The following is a 21,457-nucleotide window of genomic DNA, read 5'->3' as shown; positions in this document are numbered from 1 at the left end:
TAAGTCGGCAATTACAATATTTCAAAGGTGCAGTCTCGGGGAAGAACATGACCAAAATTTCCTCACATAAAAACAAATGGGCGCCCTGAGGAACTACACCTACAGTGCAGTGCGTGCATCTGGCTTCAAAGATGAGTCTACTGTTAATATCAACTCTCTTGACTTCATGACTCAAGGTTGTAAAATCAAAGATGTAAAAGAACGACGTAAGAAGAATATCAGAGGACTGTTTGATTTCTTGTATTCAGGGTTTTCCAGTAAGTATTCAAGCAAACAAATAAAACATCTGTACTCTCTTAAATATAGTTATTATACGCAAAACACGATGGGGTGACAACAGCAGTACTTACTGTCCATGTGACCTGAATGGTTGTGGGACTCAGGACGACTGGGTTGTGCAAACGAACAATGACCTCGCCAAGCTCCTTCTGTACATGTCTGTGGTCCACACCCTGAGCTGGAGGACTTATATCTATGAGAGAGAGAGAGAGAGAGAGAGAGAGAGAGAGAAACAATTTTTGCCCATTTCCACTTGGTTTTCTCACAGCTCACCCAATGTCTCACAATAAGCCCCAGTCCATCACCATCAGAGAGAAGTCGTATTGTTAAGAGTGACTGAATAGACTGAATTCAACAAAAGAAGCTTACACTCAGCGATCACGACTTCGTTTGAAAAGAAGCAACTTCATCTGCATTAAAATGAGCTCATTCCGTTTTGTATGAGGGCACGTGTGTGGTGTGGAGAAAAGAACGGAGACTTGGACTGGAAAAGCCCTTTAGATCTGCGACTTGTCTGCTCTCACTGAGGCCTGACTGAACAACCACGTCAGCGGATGAACTCTCAAAGCACGACCCCACTCACCCCAGACATATTGGAGAGGGAGATGAATGGTCACCATGACACTATTATTTTCCAGCTCATTTCCGATTGAACACATGCATGTGTTTTCAGTGAAAAGCAATAAAAAAAACGCCATGCATGAGAGAGTGGATGTGGTTGAAGAGAGGCTCTCTACTGGCAATTGAGCATATTTTGGAGTTATTTACTGAGGGGGAAACAAGAGGAGCAAACAGCTCATAAGTGGAAATGATATTTCAAAAGAGCTTCATTCAGACAAGCCAACATAGTCATGAATCACAGACCACACTAATGGGGCAAGACAGGCCAAATGCAGTTAAGAGGACATGAGAAATCAATTCATCATCAATGGCTGCCATTGTCAATAAACACGTCTATGCATCATCTCAAGAAATTCAGCTCAGCAAGTGAGAGATATGCTGCGATTCAAATATGGACTCCCCTGCTCTCTCTATGAAGAGCACACGTTTGGCGTGTGTTTGGCAGTGCTCGGCCAAAGGTTGCAGGGCTATTTTGGCGGAGGACTTATCATATCAACGTAATCTAGAGACTGTGGTCTGTCCGGCACCTTAATCAAATCTTCTTTGGGTTTGCAGGCAGTCATTTTCTCCTGTTATGATCATTAACATAGCAGGGATTGCTCTAAGTGAGTTAGGCCTTCCAAAAGTAGACATGCTTATTTTACATAATTGCCTAAGTGTAGCCCTAATGAGCTGGGCTGAGAGGGAGACTTTGACCTCTGGAAAGTTCTGCAGGATGTCACTTTAGCAATTCACCGCACATTGCTGAGCGGGACCGATAACTATCACACTATGAGTGGGAGGAGCACGATGACAAGGACCTTCCCCTCTCAGTAGCAGCACAAATGACACTAAAGTGAAGACACGTCAGAAAAGAAAAGGATACATAAGGGCAGTGACTATGACAATTACTGAAATAACCGCACACGTATTCAACAAACACTGCCTGTGGAAATTCTGTGTATTCGTATTGGAGTTGTGTGAGGCACCTTGTGTTCGGACCGGTTCAGACATGGGGCTGGGGTCGCTCAGGCCCTGGTTGTTGACGGCTCGGACCATGAACAGGTAGATGGTGTTGGGACGGAGACCTTTGACCGTGAACTGAGTGGCTTTGATATGATCTGCTACTGTTTGCCAGCTGTTGCTCACTGACTGACTGCATTAGAAGAGAGAGAGGATTATTACACACTATGTTGCAGCATGTTTTTTGTGTGTGTGTGGTCTGGGACAAACAGTATTACAGGAGCATACAAGAACATTCCATCCAGGAACATAGTGTACAGATAATATTAGATCTGCGCCTGAGAATCATGCTGCTACTGCAGTGGGAGAGAGTAGGATGATAAGACAAACCTGAAGGCCTCAATGACAAAGGAGGACACGGGTGAGGCTCCGACCATGCCGGGCTGCCAGGACAGGGACACACTGTTCTTGGTGACATCGGTGACCTGAGGCTTAGACGGCGGCCCGGGAAGCTCGTTGTCATCACGGTTCTTTATGAGCAGCACTCCGGATTCTGAACGGAGATTCACAGACATTATGAAAGCCAGGTTCTCTAATGAAAAGTAGAGCTGACAAGTAGATCTTTTTTTCTTCATCTTTAAATAAAAATGCACCAAATCACGATGCCGTGTTGTACCTTTGACTTCCAAAAAAGCGCTCCACGATGTTTCCCCGCTGGAGCTGGCAGCCACACATGTGTAGATCCCAGAGTCTGAGAGCTGGAGTGGAACAGACAACGTAAGCACGCACACGCACGCACGCACACACACACACACACACACACACACACACATCAAAATGTGTCGCTACATGACTCCACTAATAACACATTTAGTGAAAGGGACATTTCATTTTGTAGATCCAGAAAGTGACAGTAATGAGTGAATAAGAGGGGTCTTCACTCCTCACTGAAATGTAAAAAAGAAAAGAAACGCTGAGGTGACTTGATGATCTCATCTGGCGCGGGCCAAATTGTGTCATTTGTGAGTGCCTCAAAGTGCTGACGCTAATTTCCTAATGAATTCCATTTTCTACTCACCATCACTTTCCCACTCGCCCCCCCCCACCCCACCTTATTCCCCCCACTGTCCTGCAGACCACAACAAAGCAGGGCTAATTAATTTAGGGTGGGGGGGCTGCTGGAGCCCCCTGGACCGATGACAGCTGGCTTGTCTCTCCATCCCTCTCAGGAAGCTCGCTTGTTTGTTGGTTTTTTGTCCCTGCGCCTTCTTTCCATTTATTAAATAAAATGTCAGCGTAATGTCAAGCGTAATAGATATTCCACGGAGGCCTCAGAGTGGGGAAAGGAGGATGTGAGCGCTTTCAATTTAATCTACTCTAAACGTGCGCGTGCGTGTACGCGCACGTGTGTGCGTGTGTGTGCATACGTGTTTGCATGGTACAGCTGGAGTCCCTTGCAACAGCCTGCACAGCTGAGCCTTGCAGGAGCTGTCGTTTCCACTAAGTGATAGTATCAAACAATTTACAAAAATCAATACTACCTATTCATCTCTTCAAGGCATTATGATTACTCTGGCCCATCTACGTTACACTTAAGCCATGTACTATTGAATTCTTCAATGCTTGTATCCTATATTGTTGCATGCTTAAAGGGCGCGCAGATACACGCGACAGCACATTATAGTACACGTGCTAAATGAAGATACATAATAACAATGCTAGTCACAACAGTGAGAGGATAGAGTGGCGTGACCAGGATATGATGCAAAGAAAAGGCAGGGTGAATACCAGATTGATGGAGGTTGAAGTAGGTGGCGATGGAAAGGGCGTGAACTAAAATGTGGTTTTGGACAAAGTAAATGCAATAACACAGTATTGGTTGTGCATATAAGCCCAGTAAAAGATGTCACCTTGATGCTCTTGATCTGGAGGCTGCCCAGCTCCTGGAGGGACATGCGGGGGTCCTTGCCCAGCAGACTGACCCCATCCTTCAGCCAGCTGATGGAGGGTATGGGCTCTCCTGACGCCTGGCACTTCAGCAAGGCCACACTGTCCACCCCCAGAGTCTGATTGGACGGGCCCTGGCGAATGATGGGAGGCGGCCTGTCTGTGAGCACTGGCATACAAACACAGAGTTGGTGAGCAAAGTGACACAATAGCATTTTACACAGTACGCTCAGTGACACTGTCGAAGCTTAAACGAGGGGGTTTGACTGTAAAATAGCGGATTTATCATAAAAAGAGTGTGTGGTGGATGTGGTTATCTATCATAAAGTAGCCTATTTTCTCAGTAGGTCTTGTAATTGTACCACAGAACAATGACTATATCCTAGATTTCCAGGAAGCAGGGGGGGAAAAAACAGCTGAGTAGCGTTTTCCAGTTTCATTGATGTGGCAGGGGGGATGCTAAGCAGTTTCCAGTTACTGCCTGGATAGCCTTATATTTATACACTACTCTAGACTCTGTGGTACAGTGTGGTGGTGAGGCTCGCCTATTGACTCCCTGTGGTTCAGAAAAATACTCCATCATGTTCAGTGTGGGAAACAATAAAAGGTGTATTTCAATACCAGTGATCTACATGAATGAAACAAGCCCGCATGACAAGGTGGACTCAGTGGGAATAAAAGGTTCCTTCATTTCAACCACGGATCAGGGTTTTTCCTGCATAGAGGAATTTCTGGCACCTCCCAAAGAGTTTTTAGCCTGATAAATTAAAACATCCCACTAAACTGTGAGGGACATCTGAAACTGGAGGTGCAGTAAAAACACATACGTTCTGACAATGACTGATACTGTACGGTTGTATGCAGGACAACCCAGAGTACACACTAACCCAAAATCAAGCATTTGTATATCATTCTAGAGAATTTCAAGATTTCCCAGGTGCCATTTACATTGAAGTGCCTTTAAATGTAGGTTGGGGGGGGGGGGGGGGACATGTGGCAAAGGACCACGGGGTCGGATTCAAACCCGGGTCGGCCGTGTGAAGGACTAAGCCTTAGTGGTACGTGCTCTACCAGGTGAGCCGCGCCCCCAAAGTTCAGTCTTTACATGGACCAATCATGCTCAGGCTAACTGGCAGGCATAGTCTCCCCGAAAGGCCCATTCTGAGCCAGGAAAAACCCTGCAAACATAAATAGTCTGAAAGAAAACAGCCCTTTTCGGGAGTTTGCGCTCATTTGTCTTTAGATTGATGCTAATGTTATGTTGAATCCCACTTGAATGAATATATGCATTTGCAATAATGTGCCGAGAGATGCCTGTGGGTTCCGTCTATGAAATAGTGGATGTGTCAGAGGTGATCTCTTAGTGAGTTAGCACTCTAACACATAGGCACTTTATATATGTAGAGTTGAATAATGCTGAGTCCCCCTGGCATCACAGAGCCCACATGAATTACAAGGTACAGTATGGATTAATGATGGCGGACCTGCGGGGGCTAATTACCAAGTCTACCTCTGTAACCTTTCAACACATCATCACACCCTCTGTTTCCGCTCCTACTCTACTTTCTCTCCGGCAGCCATATCTGAGAAAAGGCAGCAAATTCCAAGTAATAACACACTTTTGCTGTGTTATGGTCGCCCCTTTGGTTTGGCTCACTTCAGACAGAGGAAAAACGGCACTGTATGATCTACTGCAAGGCCAAATGTATTACATCAAGTTCAATAATAATATATCTCACTTCTTATTTCAGTCCTGTGGAATGTTAGCGTTGGGGCAAACAGTGGTCATAATGAATCAAAAGTGATCCTCTAAATCATAAACTAAGCCAAGAGAGCATTCAAAGCACCCACATCAGACTAGCCAGGGTCTTATTTGGCTGTAGTTCACCTTACTGTGAATGATAGAAGATGGCGCCGGGAGAAGGCGACTCGCTAGGGAGCTCTAGTGACTTCATAGACAAATAGGCTTGTATTCCAGTGTAAACGCGTTTTGTTTTGATTTCGTTGCTTCGACTTGCTTTGTAAATATCTATTGTATATAACAGTGTAACTGAATAGTGTAGATAGTGGCGTCTTCGCACTTTTCTTTGCAAGAAACCGCGACGGCGGGGACCCGCTCTGCCCGCTTTGTCCGCTCGCACGCAAAAAACAACAACAAACAACAGCCCCGCGCCCCCGCCATGGAGGCAGAGAACGGAGGCACGGACACCAGCGGATATAACATGGAAATCAGCGTCGGAATAAAATACAACAGGGACGCGCTGATCAAAATCAGGAAAGAACGGATATATCCCAACAGCAACTGGCAAGCTCCAGATCTTACGGATTTTCCTGAACTCAAAAAACAACGCTGGAGGAGGGGGAAGAGAGGGGGGCTTCTCGCCCGCTTGAGGAAGCGCGCGGATAAACCACCTCTCCCAAGCATACTGCTGGCAAATGTTCAATCGCTGGAGAATAAACTTTGTGAACTAAGAGCGCGTGCACAATACCAAAAAGACATAGCGCGATGCAATGTTCTGTGCCTAACGGAAACCTGGCTTACTCCTGACACAACGGACCACTCTATCGCGCTACCAGGATTCAGTGTATTCAGAGGAGACAGAAACGAACAATCCGGTAAGAAGAAGGGAGGGGGCGTATGTCTTATGATTAACGAAAACTGGTGTGTAAACACCACAGACATTGGGAAACACTGCTCAGCAGATCTTGAATATGTAATGGTACAATGCGTGCCGTTCTGGAGTCCGAGGGAATTCACGACAGTCACCATCATGGGTGTATACGTTCCTCCACAAGCGAACGTGACTGTCGCACTGAAAGAGCTGCAACGCGCCATCAGTGCACAGGAGACAAAACAACCCGAAATGGCCCTGGTGGTGACTGGGGATTTTAACAGGGCAAACCTGAGAGGCAGAATGCACACATTGTACCAGCACATTCACTTCCCCACGCGAGGCAGTAACACACTGGACAAATGTTACTCAAACATCCGACATGGCTACAAAGACGTCCCTCGCCCCCCTTTCGGCAAATCGGACCACGCCTCCATCCTACTTGTACCCAGGTACAAACAAAAACTAAAAAGACAACCCCCAGCATTCCGAACCGCCCACTGCTGGTCAGACCAATCAGACGACATCCTGAGGGACTGCTTTGACCAAGTGGTGTGGGAGGAGTTCAAAGCTGCAGGAGACCTGGGCGAGTATGCAGATACGGTGTCATGCTTCATAAAGAAGTGCACCGACGACATAGTCCCCACAAAAAAAGTCAAAATAATGCCGAACCAAAAGCCTTGGGTCAACAGCGACGTCAGGGCCGCCCTTCACGCCAGGACCACCGCCTTCAGCTCTGGCACAACTGACCAATACAAGCAGGCACAATATGCCCTCCGGACCGCTATAAAAATAGCACGTAGAGATTATGGAAGGCAGCTGGAGTCAAAACTGGACACTAACAACCCCAGACACCTGTGGAGAGGGCTCCATGCTGCCACAGACTTCAAAGAGGTGAAACGACAGAACCCCAGCACGTCACCCACCCTACCGGACGAACTCAACGCGTTCTACGCTAGGTTCGACCCCTCTGCCAGAGCGCCTCCCCTCCTCCCCCCCCCCTCTCCCACCCCTCTCCCCCTCTCCTCCCCCCCATCACCCCCCCCTCCCTCCTCCCCCCCACCACCCCTCCCCTCCCCACCCCCCCTCCTCTCCTCCCCCCCCACCTCTCCCCCCCCATCACCCCTCTCCTCCCCTCCTCCCCCCCCTGCCACCTCTCCCCCCCCATCACCTCTCCCCCTCGCCGCCCCCCCACCACCCCTCCTCCTCACCCCCCCCCAATCACCTCCCCTCCCCCCTTCCTCCCCCCCACCCCCCTTCCTCCCCCCCACCCCCCGATCACCTCCCCTCCCCCCTTCCTCCCCCCCACCCCTCAGCACCCGCACCCCCCCCCATTCCCACCTAACCACCAACCCCACCCACCCTCCACCCCCCACAGACCGCCCCCTCACCATCACTGAGGATGAAGTGTGCCGGTCGTTCCTGCGTATCAACCCACGCAAGGCGGCCGGCCCGGACGGCATCCCTGGGCGGGTCCTCAAGGCCTGCGCCCACCAGCTGGCAGCCGTGTACACAGACATCTTCAACCAGTCCCTCTCCCTCCGACGAGTTCCCTCCTGCTTCAAGGCAGCAACAATCATCCCCATTCCCAAACAGAAAAAAGTGACCAGCCTCAATGACTGGCGCCCTATAGCCCTCACACCAATAGCCAGCAAGTGCCTTGAAAAGCTGGTCATATCAAAGATCCGTCCCACACTCCCCCCGGACCACGACCCGCTGCAGTTTGCATACCGCCCCAACAGGAGCACAGCGGATGCAGTGGCACACGTGCTCCACACCGCCCTGTCCCACCTGGAGGGGAAGGACACCTATGTGAGAATGCTGTTCGTGGACTACAGCTCAGCATTCAACACCATAGTACCCTCCAGGCTGGTAAGCAAACTCAGGGACCTGGGACTAAACACAGCGATGTGCGACTGGATCCTGGACTTCCTGACAGACCGCCGCCAGGTGGTGAGGGTGGGCAACCTCACCTCCTCCCCGCTGACCATCAGCATAGGAGCACCCCAGGGGTGCGTCTCCAGCCCCTTCTGGTACGACCTCTACACCCACGACTGCGTGGCGACTCAAACTTCAAACACCATCGTGAAGTTTGCAGACGACACAGCAGTCGTGGGGCTGATCTCGGGGGGCGACGAGACGGCCTACAGAGAGGAGGTGAGGGTCCTGGAACAATGGTGCCAGGACAACCACCTCTCTCTGAACGTCTCCAAGACCAAGGAGATCATTGTGGACTACAGGAGAGGGGGGGGCACACACCCCCCAATCACCATCAACGGCACAGTGGTGGAAAGGGTGGACAGCTTCAAGTACCTGGGAGTCAACATCCACCAGGACCTGACCTGGGCCGGCCACACCGCCACTGTTGTCAAAAAGGCCCAACAGCGAATACACGGACTCAGGCGCCTGAAGAAGTTTGGGCTAAGGAAAGAAATCCTCAGGGACTTCTACAGAGGCACCATTGAAAGCCTGCTGACTGGCTGCTTCACCGCCTGGTACGGGAACTGTACCACCATGGACCGCAGGGCGCTACGGAGGGTGAGGCGCGCGGCCCAGCACGTAACAGGAGACGAGTTGCCAGAACTGCACGAACTGTATAACCAGCGGTGCCTCAGGAGGTCCCTGAAGATCATCAAAGACACAAACCATCCCCACAACAGCCTGTTCTCCCGGCTACCCTCAGGGAGGAGATACAGGGTTCCAAAAACACGCACAAATCGCTTGAGGAACAGTTTCTTCCCGCAGGCCACGAGACTCCTAAATATGCACAAATAGTGCAGTAGTCGTACCGCAGTACCGTACTGCAGCTGCTACTATTACGGATGCCTAACGTTTAATTGTAAATTTAAGTGTATGTTTAATAAGGTGCCTAACGTTTAATTGTAAATTTAAGTGTATGTTTAATAAGGTACATGCTATTTGCACATGTATGTATAAAACGTCGAATTTGGAATGTCTGAACACGTCTAACGTATGCACATGACATGTGCACCTATGTGCAATGAATATGCCACTGTCGTATAAGCCACCGACTTGTCTTATTGCTTATAAGATGCCTATTTCTTATTGCCCTATTGCTGTCTTATTGCTTATTGATGCCTATTTCTTATTGCCTATTACTTATTGCTGTTGCCTATTTGTACTATGTCGTAAACGGAGTCCACTGCACAAGAATTTCACACGTGGTACTTGTACCATGGAGTGACAATAAAAATCTTGAATCTTGAATCTTGAATCTTGAATCTTGAATCTTACAGTATCTCATTAACACCTCTCTGTCTGTCTCTGCTTTCACCTTTATCATTCACACTGACATTATTCACCTTATGTAGCCCCGCCCACTTCACCCAGGTGTGTTATGACTTCCTGATCAAAACATCGTCTGTTTTACCTGGTCACTAGTACTGTACTGTCACAGGAAGTGTAAACACAACAGGAAGTAACTGGCTGACCCCTGTGTTGGAACATAAGGTGAATACTGGAGTGTACAGTAGGCTCAAATGACACCTTGTGTTTAACGTGTGCGTCCATGTTTGTTAATCATTCTTTTTGACTGTGGTTCATGACTTCCAGACATGATTTCCTGGCAGTAATCTATGACTACCCCTGACAAAAGGCACGTGCAGGGAGGATGCTCGGTCCGGGGAGTTGATGGTGCAGGGATTGATGGCGTGAAGGAGTGACAGTAGGGAGGAGGCCTTGGCTCTGTGGATCCGGAATTTCTCATTACAGATCTCCTTGAACTCCACAGGCTGTTGTCGAGTCCCGGGACAGTAAATCACCTGAAGACTGCAGCAGGTGTGGCCATGATCTCACCCTGCCCCCCCCCCCCCCCCCCCCTCTTAGCCTTGACTAAAACCCTTCCTCCTCACATGCACACATGTTACATCTGACACATTCCAGCATTAGACGACCCCACAGATCTGAACTTGGAAGATGTAGATCCTCACAAAAACAGAATATTAAGGAGAACAGAACAGCAGATGAGCCGATATACAGTATTTGGGCGGAAACTGTGCTGCTGATATATTATTCTGAGCAATTAAAAGAGATAGTGGTTTTGTATGTGCGGTGGACTCATTGCGGTTTCAGATGATGTACAGAAGAAGAGCCTTTAATCTTCTGCTAGCAGGTACTTGGATAGACATATGGACGGCCGTCTATCTTCCCATCACAACAGCTGAGTAGATTAGATGCTCCCACACCGAGCAGGAGCTCATCATTCATTCAGCAGAAAACCATTGTCACTCACTCGCTCAATCATGCCCACCCCCGTTTCTCTCTCTCTCTCTCTCCCACACACACACACACACACACACACACACACACACACACACACACACACACGTACAGTACGTGTATCCTCACCCAAATGCTGATCATTAAACTTGGAGGGACTCAAGGGCAATGCTTTATTCCCTCTCCAGAGGAAAAAAAAGTAAAGTAATAGAAATTTTTAATTAAGTTCTGTCTGAAAAATTTTAAAAGAAAAAACTTGTCACAGAAACACAGCAACTGAAGGTCATGGGCAAACTGACATCCAGAGATTTCTAAAACAAAAGTGCAATTTATTCCTGCACATGGAAAAAGTAACTATTTCATTTTGGGCTTCTCTTTCTACACTTTCAAAGATGCTAAGGGCTAAATTCCATATTAGTGAGTGACTCAACAGTGTTAGAAATGTGCTTCAATTAAACCACGACAAATGAAAATCAGATTTCATTCATGTGAGTATAAACAATGCGAGGGGTAAATGCCTGAGTGTATGTCAGCGTGAATCAAACACACATGCATATTACATTAAAAGCACATGTGTGTTTGTACTGTTATGCCTGTATGCACCAGCGTCACTGCATCTGCACTTGCGCTAAGGGGGCGTGTGTTGGCCTGTGTGCCGGCACGGGACAAAGTGGTGTGCGTCAGTCAGTTTCCCCCCTCCTCACCATCTGTGACCTCCAGTTGTGCCTTGGCGAGGATGCTGCCTGCCACGGTCAGCGCCTGGCAGATGTAGTAGCCGGCGTCGGCCCGCTGCACGGCCGAGATGGTCAGGTCTCCGCCGGGCGACACCGAGAAGCGGCTGTTGGGCTGCTGGGGCTGGTTGGGAAACAGCAGATTCTGGAGGAAGAGCAACAAACAGTCAATTAGTGAGGACATGGACCCGTTATGCCCCGGGAAAAAAAACGACGTGAATAATTACACAATCGGAGGATGGCTTGGCTTCACAAAGGCTACGGTACTTGTTCTCGGGCCAAGCCAGAGGCTCCATAGTGTTCTACTCTTGGTGTTGTTGGCTTTGGTGACTATACTTTCCCCTCTGCCGCAGCCCCATAATGGCTATGTTTACCCACAGAGACCACCCCATCTGACTTGAGCTTATACCGACTATACAGTCATAGTATATCTGCAGAATGGCTGAAGTGGGAGGTTTAATCAATCCTGTGTATTTGGAAGTAAACAGAGGTAATGAGAGGCGATCAGAGCTCTGTGACAGCCTGAGGGAGGACTGATGACATTGACTAAACATCACCCCCTCTCTCTCTCTCTCTCTCTCTCTCTCTCTCTTTTTAACTGTTCAGCTACCCACACACTTTTCTTTGTTCTAATCCTTTTTTCTTATTCAAGCCTCAAAGAGAGCCAGCAAACAAAGAAATACAAAAATACATTAGCTGGATTCAATTACACTTAATGACTTTAATGCAACAAATTATGTCGTTTTTTTAATTAAGCCCTACCCACCTCCACATGATAGATGCCCAATCCATTATCCTCAAGTGTGATAAAAAAGGCCTTTCTCTCGCCTAATTACTGTACTCAATTACAGCTTTAATTTGTTCTCTTAACAAATACCTTCATATCGTATTTAAGTCAGCGTGTGTGAAGCAGAGAGAAGAACCAACATCAATAAACACGAGGGCTGAGAGAAGTGGCGAGATGGCGAGGACGTGCGTCTGCAACGGTTTCCGGGCGTTCGCTTCAAAAGCCTCATCTATAATCAGGGCTCAATGTGAAGCGCCGAGTTACACCCCGTGGAGATGTGCACCATGTGAGCGAGTTCACAGCATGTATCACTGAGTCATATACTGTAGGTCATGTACTGCTAAGAGCCAGAGTGGGTGAGTAATAATACTGACATGTTTGTGTGAACATATAACTATGTGTTACACACTGTTCTCCCTCTGAGTAGCACTTTACTAGAATTGCTGGACCGCAGGCTGTGTGTGTGTGTGTGTGTGTGTGTGTGTGTGTGTGTGTGTGTGTGTGTGTGTGTTTGAACCCTAGCCAGACCTGAATCATATCTCTGGCTCATCTACAAGCCCCAACAGGCTGGTAATTGGCAGTGTCATTGAGCATTGTGAGGACACCCAGGTAACTGAATGGGTTATCTGCTTTAACGCGGGATAGGATCGTTCTTATCAGTGCAGGGTCACGGGGAAACTGATTAGCGCTTTGCCAGCAAGCCATACTGTCGTTTGGCGGCTCCTCTGAACAAAGCTGTATCTGTGTCTCTGTGCTAAAGATACTGATCACAGATAGTGTAGTTTGAAGTGCCTCTGTGTGTGTGTGTGTGTGTGTGTGTGTGTGTGTGTGTGTGTGTGTGTGTGTGTGTGTGTGTGTGTGTGTGTGTGTGTGTGTGTCTGTGTGTGTGTGTGTGTGTGTGTGTGTGTGTGTGTGTCTGTGTGTGTGTGTGTGTGTGTGTGTGTGTCTGTGTGTGTGTGTGTGTGTGTGTGTGTGTGTGTGTGTGTGTGTGTGTGTGTGTGTGTGTGTGTGTGAGTGTGCGTGTGTCTGTGTGTGTCTGTGTGTGTGTGTGTGTGTGTGTGTGTGTGTGTGTGTGTGTGTGTGTGTGTGTGTGTGTGTGTGTGTGTGTGTGTGTGTGTGTGTAACACTGCAGGGCAAAAGAATCATGACCCACTCTCAGCAATTGAGCATAGAGCCAAGGGACTCCAAACAAAGTGCATTGTGTTGATAACACTAGACACACACACAGCACATAATGAATGCTACCTCGTAAGAGGGCAATACATTTTCACATGCAGGAAATAGTGTAAAAAAGCAACACACTTTGAGGAGAAAATGCTTACGATTCGCTGTGTTGTGTTTTGAGGTGAGTTTGTTTTTCGTCTTACCTGACTTCCCTCCTTCTGCCAGAAGACAGCAGGCTGAGGGTTTCCCCTGGTCTCACACGGGAAGGTGGCAGTGCGACCCTGAGCCACTATCTGGTCCCTTGGCCGGATGACAAACTGGGGTGCAGCTGGGGTCAGAGGTCAAAGACAGCAGTGTTAGGAGAGTGGTGGCATACAGTCAGGCCAAACATTAGGGCTGGAGACCATCGGGGGGCTTTGGGGGTTTCAAGCAACAACAAGCACTGTACCACATGGTCAAAGCAAGAAGAGAACGCTGTACGGAGCTTCCATGCAACATTAGCCATCCAACACCAAGGACTGTCATGACTATCGTTGCCATGGTAACCAGGTTGGCCATTCATCCAGGTGATGAATGACAGTCACGTCTGCATTCACAAAGGGAAGTGCCTTGGTCACAATGCCATTTAGATCTGAAACAACACATAGGCACACCCATACTAACTAACAAGCGCAAATTCGCAATAGCTGCGACCGCACGCACGCGCGCGCGCGCACGCACACACACACACACACACACACACACACACACACACACACACACACGACCTTCATGCCAAATGTCAGCCTCCTAGGGCGAAAACCGTGGCCCCTAAAGGGTGGAGGAAATTTGATGGACCCACCGACCGACAGAGCGACCTGTAGAGCTGTTGGTCGCAGCTAAAAACAGGTACGTAGCTCAGTACTTCAGATCAAAGTTGTATCAAAAGAGGGTGTGAGAACGATGGAAAATACTATTTCAGTGTTTACCTGATCTCAAGCTAACACCTCTCCATCACAGACAGAAGACAAAATCTATCATACCTGAAAATAGTAGGCTACTGTGAGTGTGAAACTTGCTCAGTCACAATTCACGACAGTCTGGCAGCCAGGCCACAGTGACTGACAGCTTGACGGATGTGATGTGGTTCAATAACAAAGACAGAAAAGTTTCCAGATAAGATACAAGTTCTAGTGTGGACAGAGTAACCTGTCCTCACTCCCTGACTAGTCTGACTGCCTGGAGGCAGGCTGACCTCTGACCTCTGCCATTGGCTCTGACCATTTCAGTGGGCAGTGGAAAGGGAATGCATCACTAAACATCAACAGAGGTGTTGCTACAGGACCTAATCTATCTTCATAAACTAAGCGCTTTGCACTCTACAAGATCTTTCACACAGTTGGCATCTGGGCTGTGTTACTCGTTAAGTGCAAATGCTGAATATTAGCACAACTGTCCCCCTGGCAAAACTAGATCTCTGCAGATGTCTGAACCTTGACCTCAGTTGATACATGACCCCGGGCTCTCTATGTGTTTATTCTATGACACTGGTGTGTGGCCCCGTGCTGACAGGTGCCATGCTGACCATGTGAAGACATCAACACATTCCTCCTGACAGGAAGAAAGAAGCTTCCAGCAGAGGACATGAAAACCAACAAATTACAGCTTCACAGTTAGCGATAACCTTGAGGCAGTGCAGACGTTGGGTGCTTTTTAGCAATATTTCTTTTATCCAACCTTTTTAATGTTTAATATTGCGAAGGCCTATCCTTTATCATGCATAATTTAGCATATTTTCCTCTTCTTTGCTGTAAAACGTTTTAACTCCCGAACAGAAAAATATGAATTGTTGCAATCAAACATCTTGCAGCCTTTCTGTTTCTTTTGATTTCTTTGTAAGTCTTTGCACTGACAAGCCAGCTGGTTCCAGTAAGGGTAAACTCTTCCCATTTGGCCGGGTTCTCCATGTAATCCCTTTTCGGGAGTGTGTATTTGTCAAAGATACACACAGTTGGGAATGCTACAGATGGCTGCAGATTAACTGCCTTCCCGTTTGGCCTTCTGCAGCTTGGATATCTTGTGGCTCTCACAATGTTGGGCCTGATACAGAGCTCCTAAATCAGGCTCTGGCAAAGACTGTGCCTCCTCCCATCTCTTCCTCTGCTCTGGCCATCCCACACACTGCATTACCACCAAGCACTCACTCACAGTGTGGTTTAACACCTTACAGACTGCTCCATCACTGCCTTCACTGCATTACCACCACTCACAGTGTGGTTTAACACCTCACAGACTGCTCCATCACTGCCTTCACTGCATTACCACCACTCACAGTGTGGTTTAACACCTCACAGACTGCTCCATCACTGCCTTCACTGCATTACCACCACTCACAGTGTGGTTTAACACCTCACAGACTGCTCCATCACTGCCTTCACTGCATTACCACCAAGCACTCACACTCAGTGTGGTTTTACACCTTACAGACTGCTCCATCACTGCCTTCACTGCATTACCACCACTCACAGTGTGGTTTAACACCTCACAGACTGCTCCATCACTGCCTTCACTGCATTACCACCAAGCACTCACACTCAGTGTGGTTTTACACCTTACAGACTGCTCCATCACTGCCTTCACTGCATTACCACCACTCACAGTGTGGTTTAACACCTTACAGACTGCTCCATCACTGCCTTCACTGCATTACCATGAAGCACTCACACTCAGTGTGGTTTTACACCTTACAGACTGCTCTCATCACTGCCTTCACTGCATTACCACCACTCACTCATTCACAGTGTGGTTTTACACCTTACAGACTGCTCTCATCACTGCCTTCACTGCATTACCACCATTCACTCACTCACAGTGTGGTGTAACACCTTACAGACTGCTCCATCACTGCCTTCACTGCATTACCACCACTCACTCACTCAGTGTGGTTTAACCCCTTACAGACTGCTCCATCACTGCATTCACTGCATTACCATGAAGCACTCACACTCAGTGTGGTGTAACACCTTACAGACTGCTCCATCACTGCCTTCACTGCATTACCATGAAGCACTCACACTCAGTGTGGTGTAACACCTTACAGACTGCTCTCATCACTGCCTTCACTGCATTACCACCACTCACTCACTCACAGTGTGGTTTAACACCTTACAGACTGCTCCATCACTGCCTTCACTGCATTACCACCACTCACTCACTCAGTGTGGTTTAACCCCTTACAGACTGCTCCATCACTGCATTCACTGCATTACCATGAAGCACTCACTCACAGTGTGGTTTAACACCTTACAGACTGCTCCATCACTGCCTTCACTGCATTACCATGAAGCACTCACTCACAGTGTGGTTTAGCACCTTACAGACTGCTCCATCACTGCCTTCACTGCATTACCACCACTCACTCACTCACTCACTCACAGTGTGGTTTTACCCCTTACAGACTGCTCCATCACTGCCTTCACTGCATTACCACCACTCACTCACTCAGTGTGGTTTAACCCCTTACAGACTGCTCCATCACTGCCTTCACTGCATTACCACCACTCACTCACTCAGTGTGGTTTAACACCTTACAGACTGCTCCATCACTGCCTTCACTGCATTACCACCACTCACTCACTCAGTGTGGTTTAACACCTTACAGACTGCTCCATCACTGCCTTCACTGCATTACCACCACTCACTCACACAGTGTGGTTTAACCCCTTACAGACTGCTCTCATCACTGCCTTCACTGCATTACCACCACTCACTCACTCACAGTGTGGTTTTACCCCTTACAGACTGCTCCATCACTGCCTTCACTGCATTACCACCACTCACTCACTCAGTGTGGTTTAACCCCTTACAGACTGCTCCATCACTGCCTTCACTGCATTACCACCACTCACTCACTCAGTGTGGTTTAACACCTTACAGACTGCTCCATCACTGCCTTCACTGCATTACCACCACTCACTCACACAGTGTGGTTTAACACCTTACAGACTGCTCCATCACTGCCTTCACTGCATTACCACCACTCACTCACAGTGTGGTTTTACACCTTACAGACTGCTCCATCACTGCCTTCACTGCATTACCACCACTCACTCACTCACTCACAGTGTGGTTTAACACCTTACAGACTGCTCCATCACTGCCTTCACTGCATTACCACCACTCACTCACACAGTGTGGTTTAACCCCTTACAGATTGCTCTCATCACTGCCTTCACTGCATTACCATGAAGCACTCACTCACAGTGTGGTTTTACACCTTACAGACTGCTCCATCACTGCCTTCACTGCATTACCACCACTCACTCACAGTGTGGTTTTACACCTTACAGACTGCTCCATCACTGCCTTCACTGCATTACCACCACTCACTCACAGTGTGGTTTTACACCTTACAGACTGCTCCATCACTGCCTTCACTGCATTACCACCACTCACTCACAGTGTGGTTTTACACCTTACAGACTGCTCCATCACTGCCTTCACTGCATTACCACCACTCATTCACAGTGTGGTTTAACCCCTTACAGACTGCTCCATCACTGCCTTCACTGCATTACCACCACTCACTCACAGTGTGGTTTTACACCTTACAGACTGCTCCATCACTGCCTTCACTGCATTACCACCACTCATTCACAGTGTGGTTTAACCCCTTACAGACTGCTCCATCACTGCCTTCACTGCATTACCACCACTCACTCACAGTGTGGTTTTACACCTTACAGACTGCTCCATCACTGCCTTCACTGCATTACCACCACTCACTCACAGTGTGGTTTAACACCTTACAGACTGCTCCATCACTGCCTTCACTGCATTACCACCACTCACTCACAGTGTGGTTTAACACCTTACAGACTGCTCCATCACTGCCTTCACTGCATTACCACCACTCACTCACACAGTGTGGTTTAACCCCTTACAGACTGCTCCATCACTGCCTTCACTGCATTACCACCACTCACTCACACAGTGTGGTTTAACACCTTACAGACTGCTCCATCACTGCCTTCACTGCATTACCATGAAGCACTCACTCACAGTGTGGTTTAACACCTTACAGACTGCTCTCATCACTGCCTTCACTGCATTACCACCACTCACTCACAGTGTGGTTTTACACCTCACAGACTGCTCCATCACTGCCTTCACTGCATTACCACCACTCACTCACAGTGTGGTTTTACACCTCACAGACTGCTCCATCACTGCCTTCACTGCATTACCACCACTCACTCACAGTGTGGTTTTACACCTCACAGACTGCTCCATCACTGCCTTCACTGCATTACCACCACTCACTCACAGTGTGGTTTTACACCTCACAGACTGCTCCATCACTGCCTTCACTGCATTACCACCACTCACTCACAGTGTGGTTTAACACCTTACAGACTGCTCTCATCACTGCCTTCACTGCATTACCACCACTCACTCACAGTGTGGTTTAACACCTTACAGACTGCTCCATCACTGCCTTCACTGCATTACCACCACTCACTCACAGTGTGGTTTAACACCTTACAGACTGCTCTCATCACTGCCTTCACTGCATTACCACCACTCACTCACAGTGTGGTTTAACACCTTACAGACTGCTCCATCACTGCCTTCACTGCATTACCACCACTCACTCACAGTGTGGTTTTACACCTTACAGACTGCTCCATCACTGCCTTCACTGCATTACCACCACTCATTCACAGTGTGGTTTTACACCTTACAGACTGCTCCATCACTGCCTTCACTGCATTACCACCACTCACTCACAGTGTGGTTTAACACCTTACAGACTGCTCCATCACTGCCTTCACTGCATTACCACCACTCACTCACAGTGTGGTTTTACACCTTACAGACTGCTCCATCACTGCCTTCACTGCATTACCACCACTCATTCACAGTGTGGTTTTACACCTTACAGACTGCTCCATCACTGCCTTCACTGCATTACCACCACTCACTCACAGTGTGGTTTTACACCTTACAGACTGCTCCATCACTGCCTTCACTGCATTACCACCACTCACTCACAGTGTGGTTTTACACCTTACAGACTGCTCCATCACTGCCTTCACTGCATTACCACTCACTCACTCACAGTGTGGTTTTACACCTTACAGACTGCTCCATCACTGCCTTCACTGCATTACCACCACTCATTCACAGTGTGGTTTTACACCTTACAGACTGCTCCATCACTGCCTTCACTGCATTACCACCACTCACTCACAGTGTGGTTTTACACCTTACAGACTGCTCCATCACTGCCTTCACTGCATTACCACCACTCACTCACAGTGTGGTTTTACACCTTACAGACTGCTCCATCACTGCCTTCACTGCATTACCACTCACTCACTCACAGTGTGGTTTTACACCTTACAGACTGCTCCATCACTGCCTTCACTGCATTACCACCACTCACTCACAGTGTGGTTTTACACCTTACAGACTGCTCCATCACTGCCTTCACTGCATTACCACTCACTCACTCACAGTGTGGTTTTACACCTTACAGACTGCTCCATCACTGCCTTCACTGCATTACCACCACTCACTCACTCACAGTGTGGTTTAACACCTTACAGACTGCTCCATCACTGCCTTCACTGCATTACCACTCACTCACTCACAGTGTGGTTTTACACCTTACAGACTGCTCCATCACTGCCTTCACTGCATTACCACCACTCACTCACAGTGTGATTTAACACCTTACAGACTGCTCCATCACTGCCTTCACTGCATTACCACCACTCACTCACAGTGTGATTTAACACCTTACAGACTGCTCCATCACTGCCTTCACTGCATTACCACCACTCACTCACAGTGTGGTTTAACCCCTTACAGACTGCTCCATCACTGCCTTCACTGCATTACCACCACTCACTCACAGTGTGGTTTAACCCCTTACAGACTGCTCCATCACTGCCTTCCCGCCTTCCTCACACGCTCAATCTATCTTGTGTTTCTTATCCTCGGGCATGGCATGAATCAATGCTTTGTGAAAGTATAATTGGTTCTTGTTTGTATTGTTTTTTGGGTTATGTTCAACAGCTAGGGGTCATAGTTTACCAACCATTTTATTTGCCATTATTTACCAGGTACATCTTCTTTTTCTGTAATTTTACTTACTTAGGCCATCTGTGGTGTATAACAAAAACCAGCAACCAGGGGTGTTGTGATGTTAGCTAGATTTAACCAAATGAATAGAAAGAAATATTTAGTCAAACAGCTTTGCTAAAAACCTGGCATCAATGGAGGCTGATTTGTTTTTCCTAATTGGGTCCCTCTTATTAGCAAAGAGGTTGTTCTCTTTATGCTTGGCTGTGCGACACCCTAGTGTGGACAGCAACTGCATTGTTTAAAATAGACCGCAACTGTACCGTTGAATGTAAAATATGTATTTCTTGCTTTCTGGCTTTTCCTGGTGGCACAAATTTAATCTCAGAGTCCATCTCCCTTCGTAGATTTTAAATCGTTAACTATTTGAAAAAAATAGAATAATACTTCGGGGGAGGTGTGGACTGAGGAGGGAAAGCCCACACAGAGAAGCATAGATCAAACGTGCAGACAGATCAAGAGGAAGCCAGTGTGTGACAGGTTCACAGCTTGGCTCAGGGCGACCTCACACTGGTCCTGTTTGGATTCAGAGACCCTTAATGACATGTGAGAGGCTGCTTCCTGTCCCCTGTGAAGGAAACACATGATCGGGCCTCCATATTTAATTCATGACAAGTCACATCTGCCCGCGGTTGGAGAGAGGGCTCGGCACCAAACTCCAGCGAGGGAGAAAAGAACAACAGATAGACAGATAGACACTCATACAGCACACGCCCACACACCCAGAAGCATTTCCTTCCCTCCTGTCCCACATTCAATCATATTTTATTCAGAAGTCGACGGCAATTACTGTGTCTTTCCCAGCCAGGGTGAATGTGTTCTTTCCTCCATCTTCTTGGGAGCTGACAGTTTGTGACAATCGTCGGACAGCCACTGCTGTTTTGGCAGCCAAGGTCCCGCCATTATTGAGGCAGTGTCTGTCTGGGCTCCTTCTGCCACTCTGTGTCACTCCCCTCCTGTCTCTCCTCCTCCCAGCACATAGAATATCTCTCTTCCCTGCGGTCCAC

General features: G+C 48.1%; 1 protein-coding gene across 2 annotated transcripts in view; it reads right to left on the bottom strand.

The window, feature by feature from the left end:
• The window catches only part of robo2 (roundabout, axon guidance receptor, homolog 2), a 234,005-nt gene that overhangs the window by 51,015 nt on the left and 161,533 nt on the right, over nucleotides 1-21,457 (bottom strand). For both annotated transcript variants that reach the window (XM_083637643.1, XM_083637644.1), the window contains exons 8-14: nucleotides 13,526-13,650; nucleotides 11,345-11,516; nucleotides 3,753-3,958; nucleotides 2,519-2,600; nucleotides 2,233-2,395; nucleotides 1,869-2,035; nucleotides 351-472 (exon numbers count right to left, since the gene is read on the bottom strand). In XM_083637643.1, the coding sequence (XP_083493769.1) occupies nucleotides 351-472; nucleotides 1,869-2,035; nucleotides 2,233-2,395; nucleotides 2,519-2,600; nucleotides 3,753-3,958; nucleotides 11,345-11,516; nucleotides 13,526-13,650 (1,037 nt within the window). The remainder of the gene's footprint in view (nucleotides 1-350; nucleotides 473-1,868; nucleotides 2,036-2,232; nucleotides 2,396-2,518; nucleotides 2,601-3,752; nucleotides 3,959-11,344; nucleotides 11,517-13,525; nucleotides 13,651-21,457) is intronic.

Source organism: Poromitra crassiceps (genome assembly GCF_964638095.1).
Source record: "Poromitra crassiceps genome assembly, chromosome: 5".
NCBI lineage: Eukaryota > Metazoa > Chordata > Actinopteri > Beryciformes > Melamphaidae > Poromitra > Poromitra crassiceps.
This window is presented reverse-complemented; position numbering and strand designations above follow the sequence as displayed.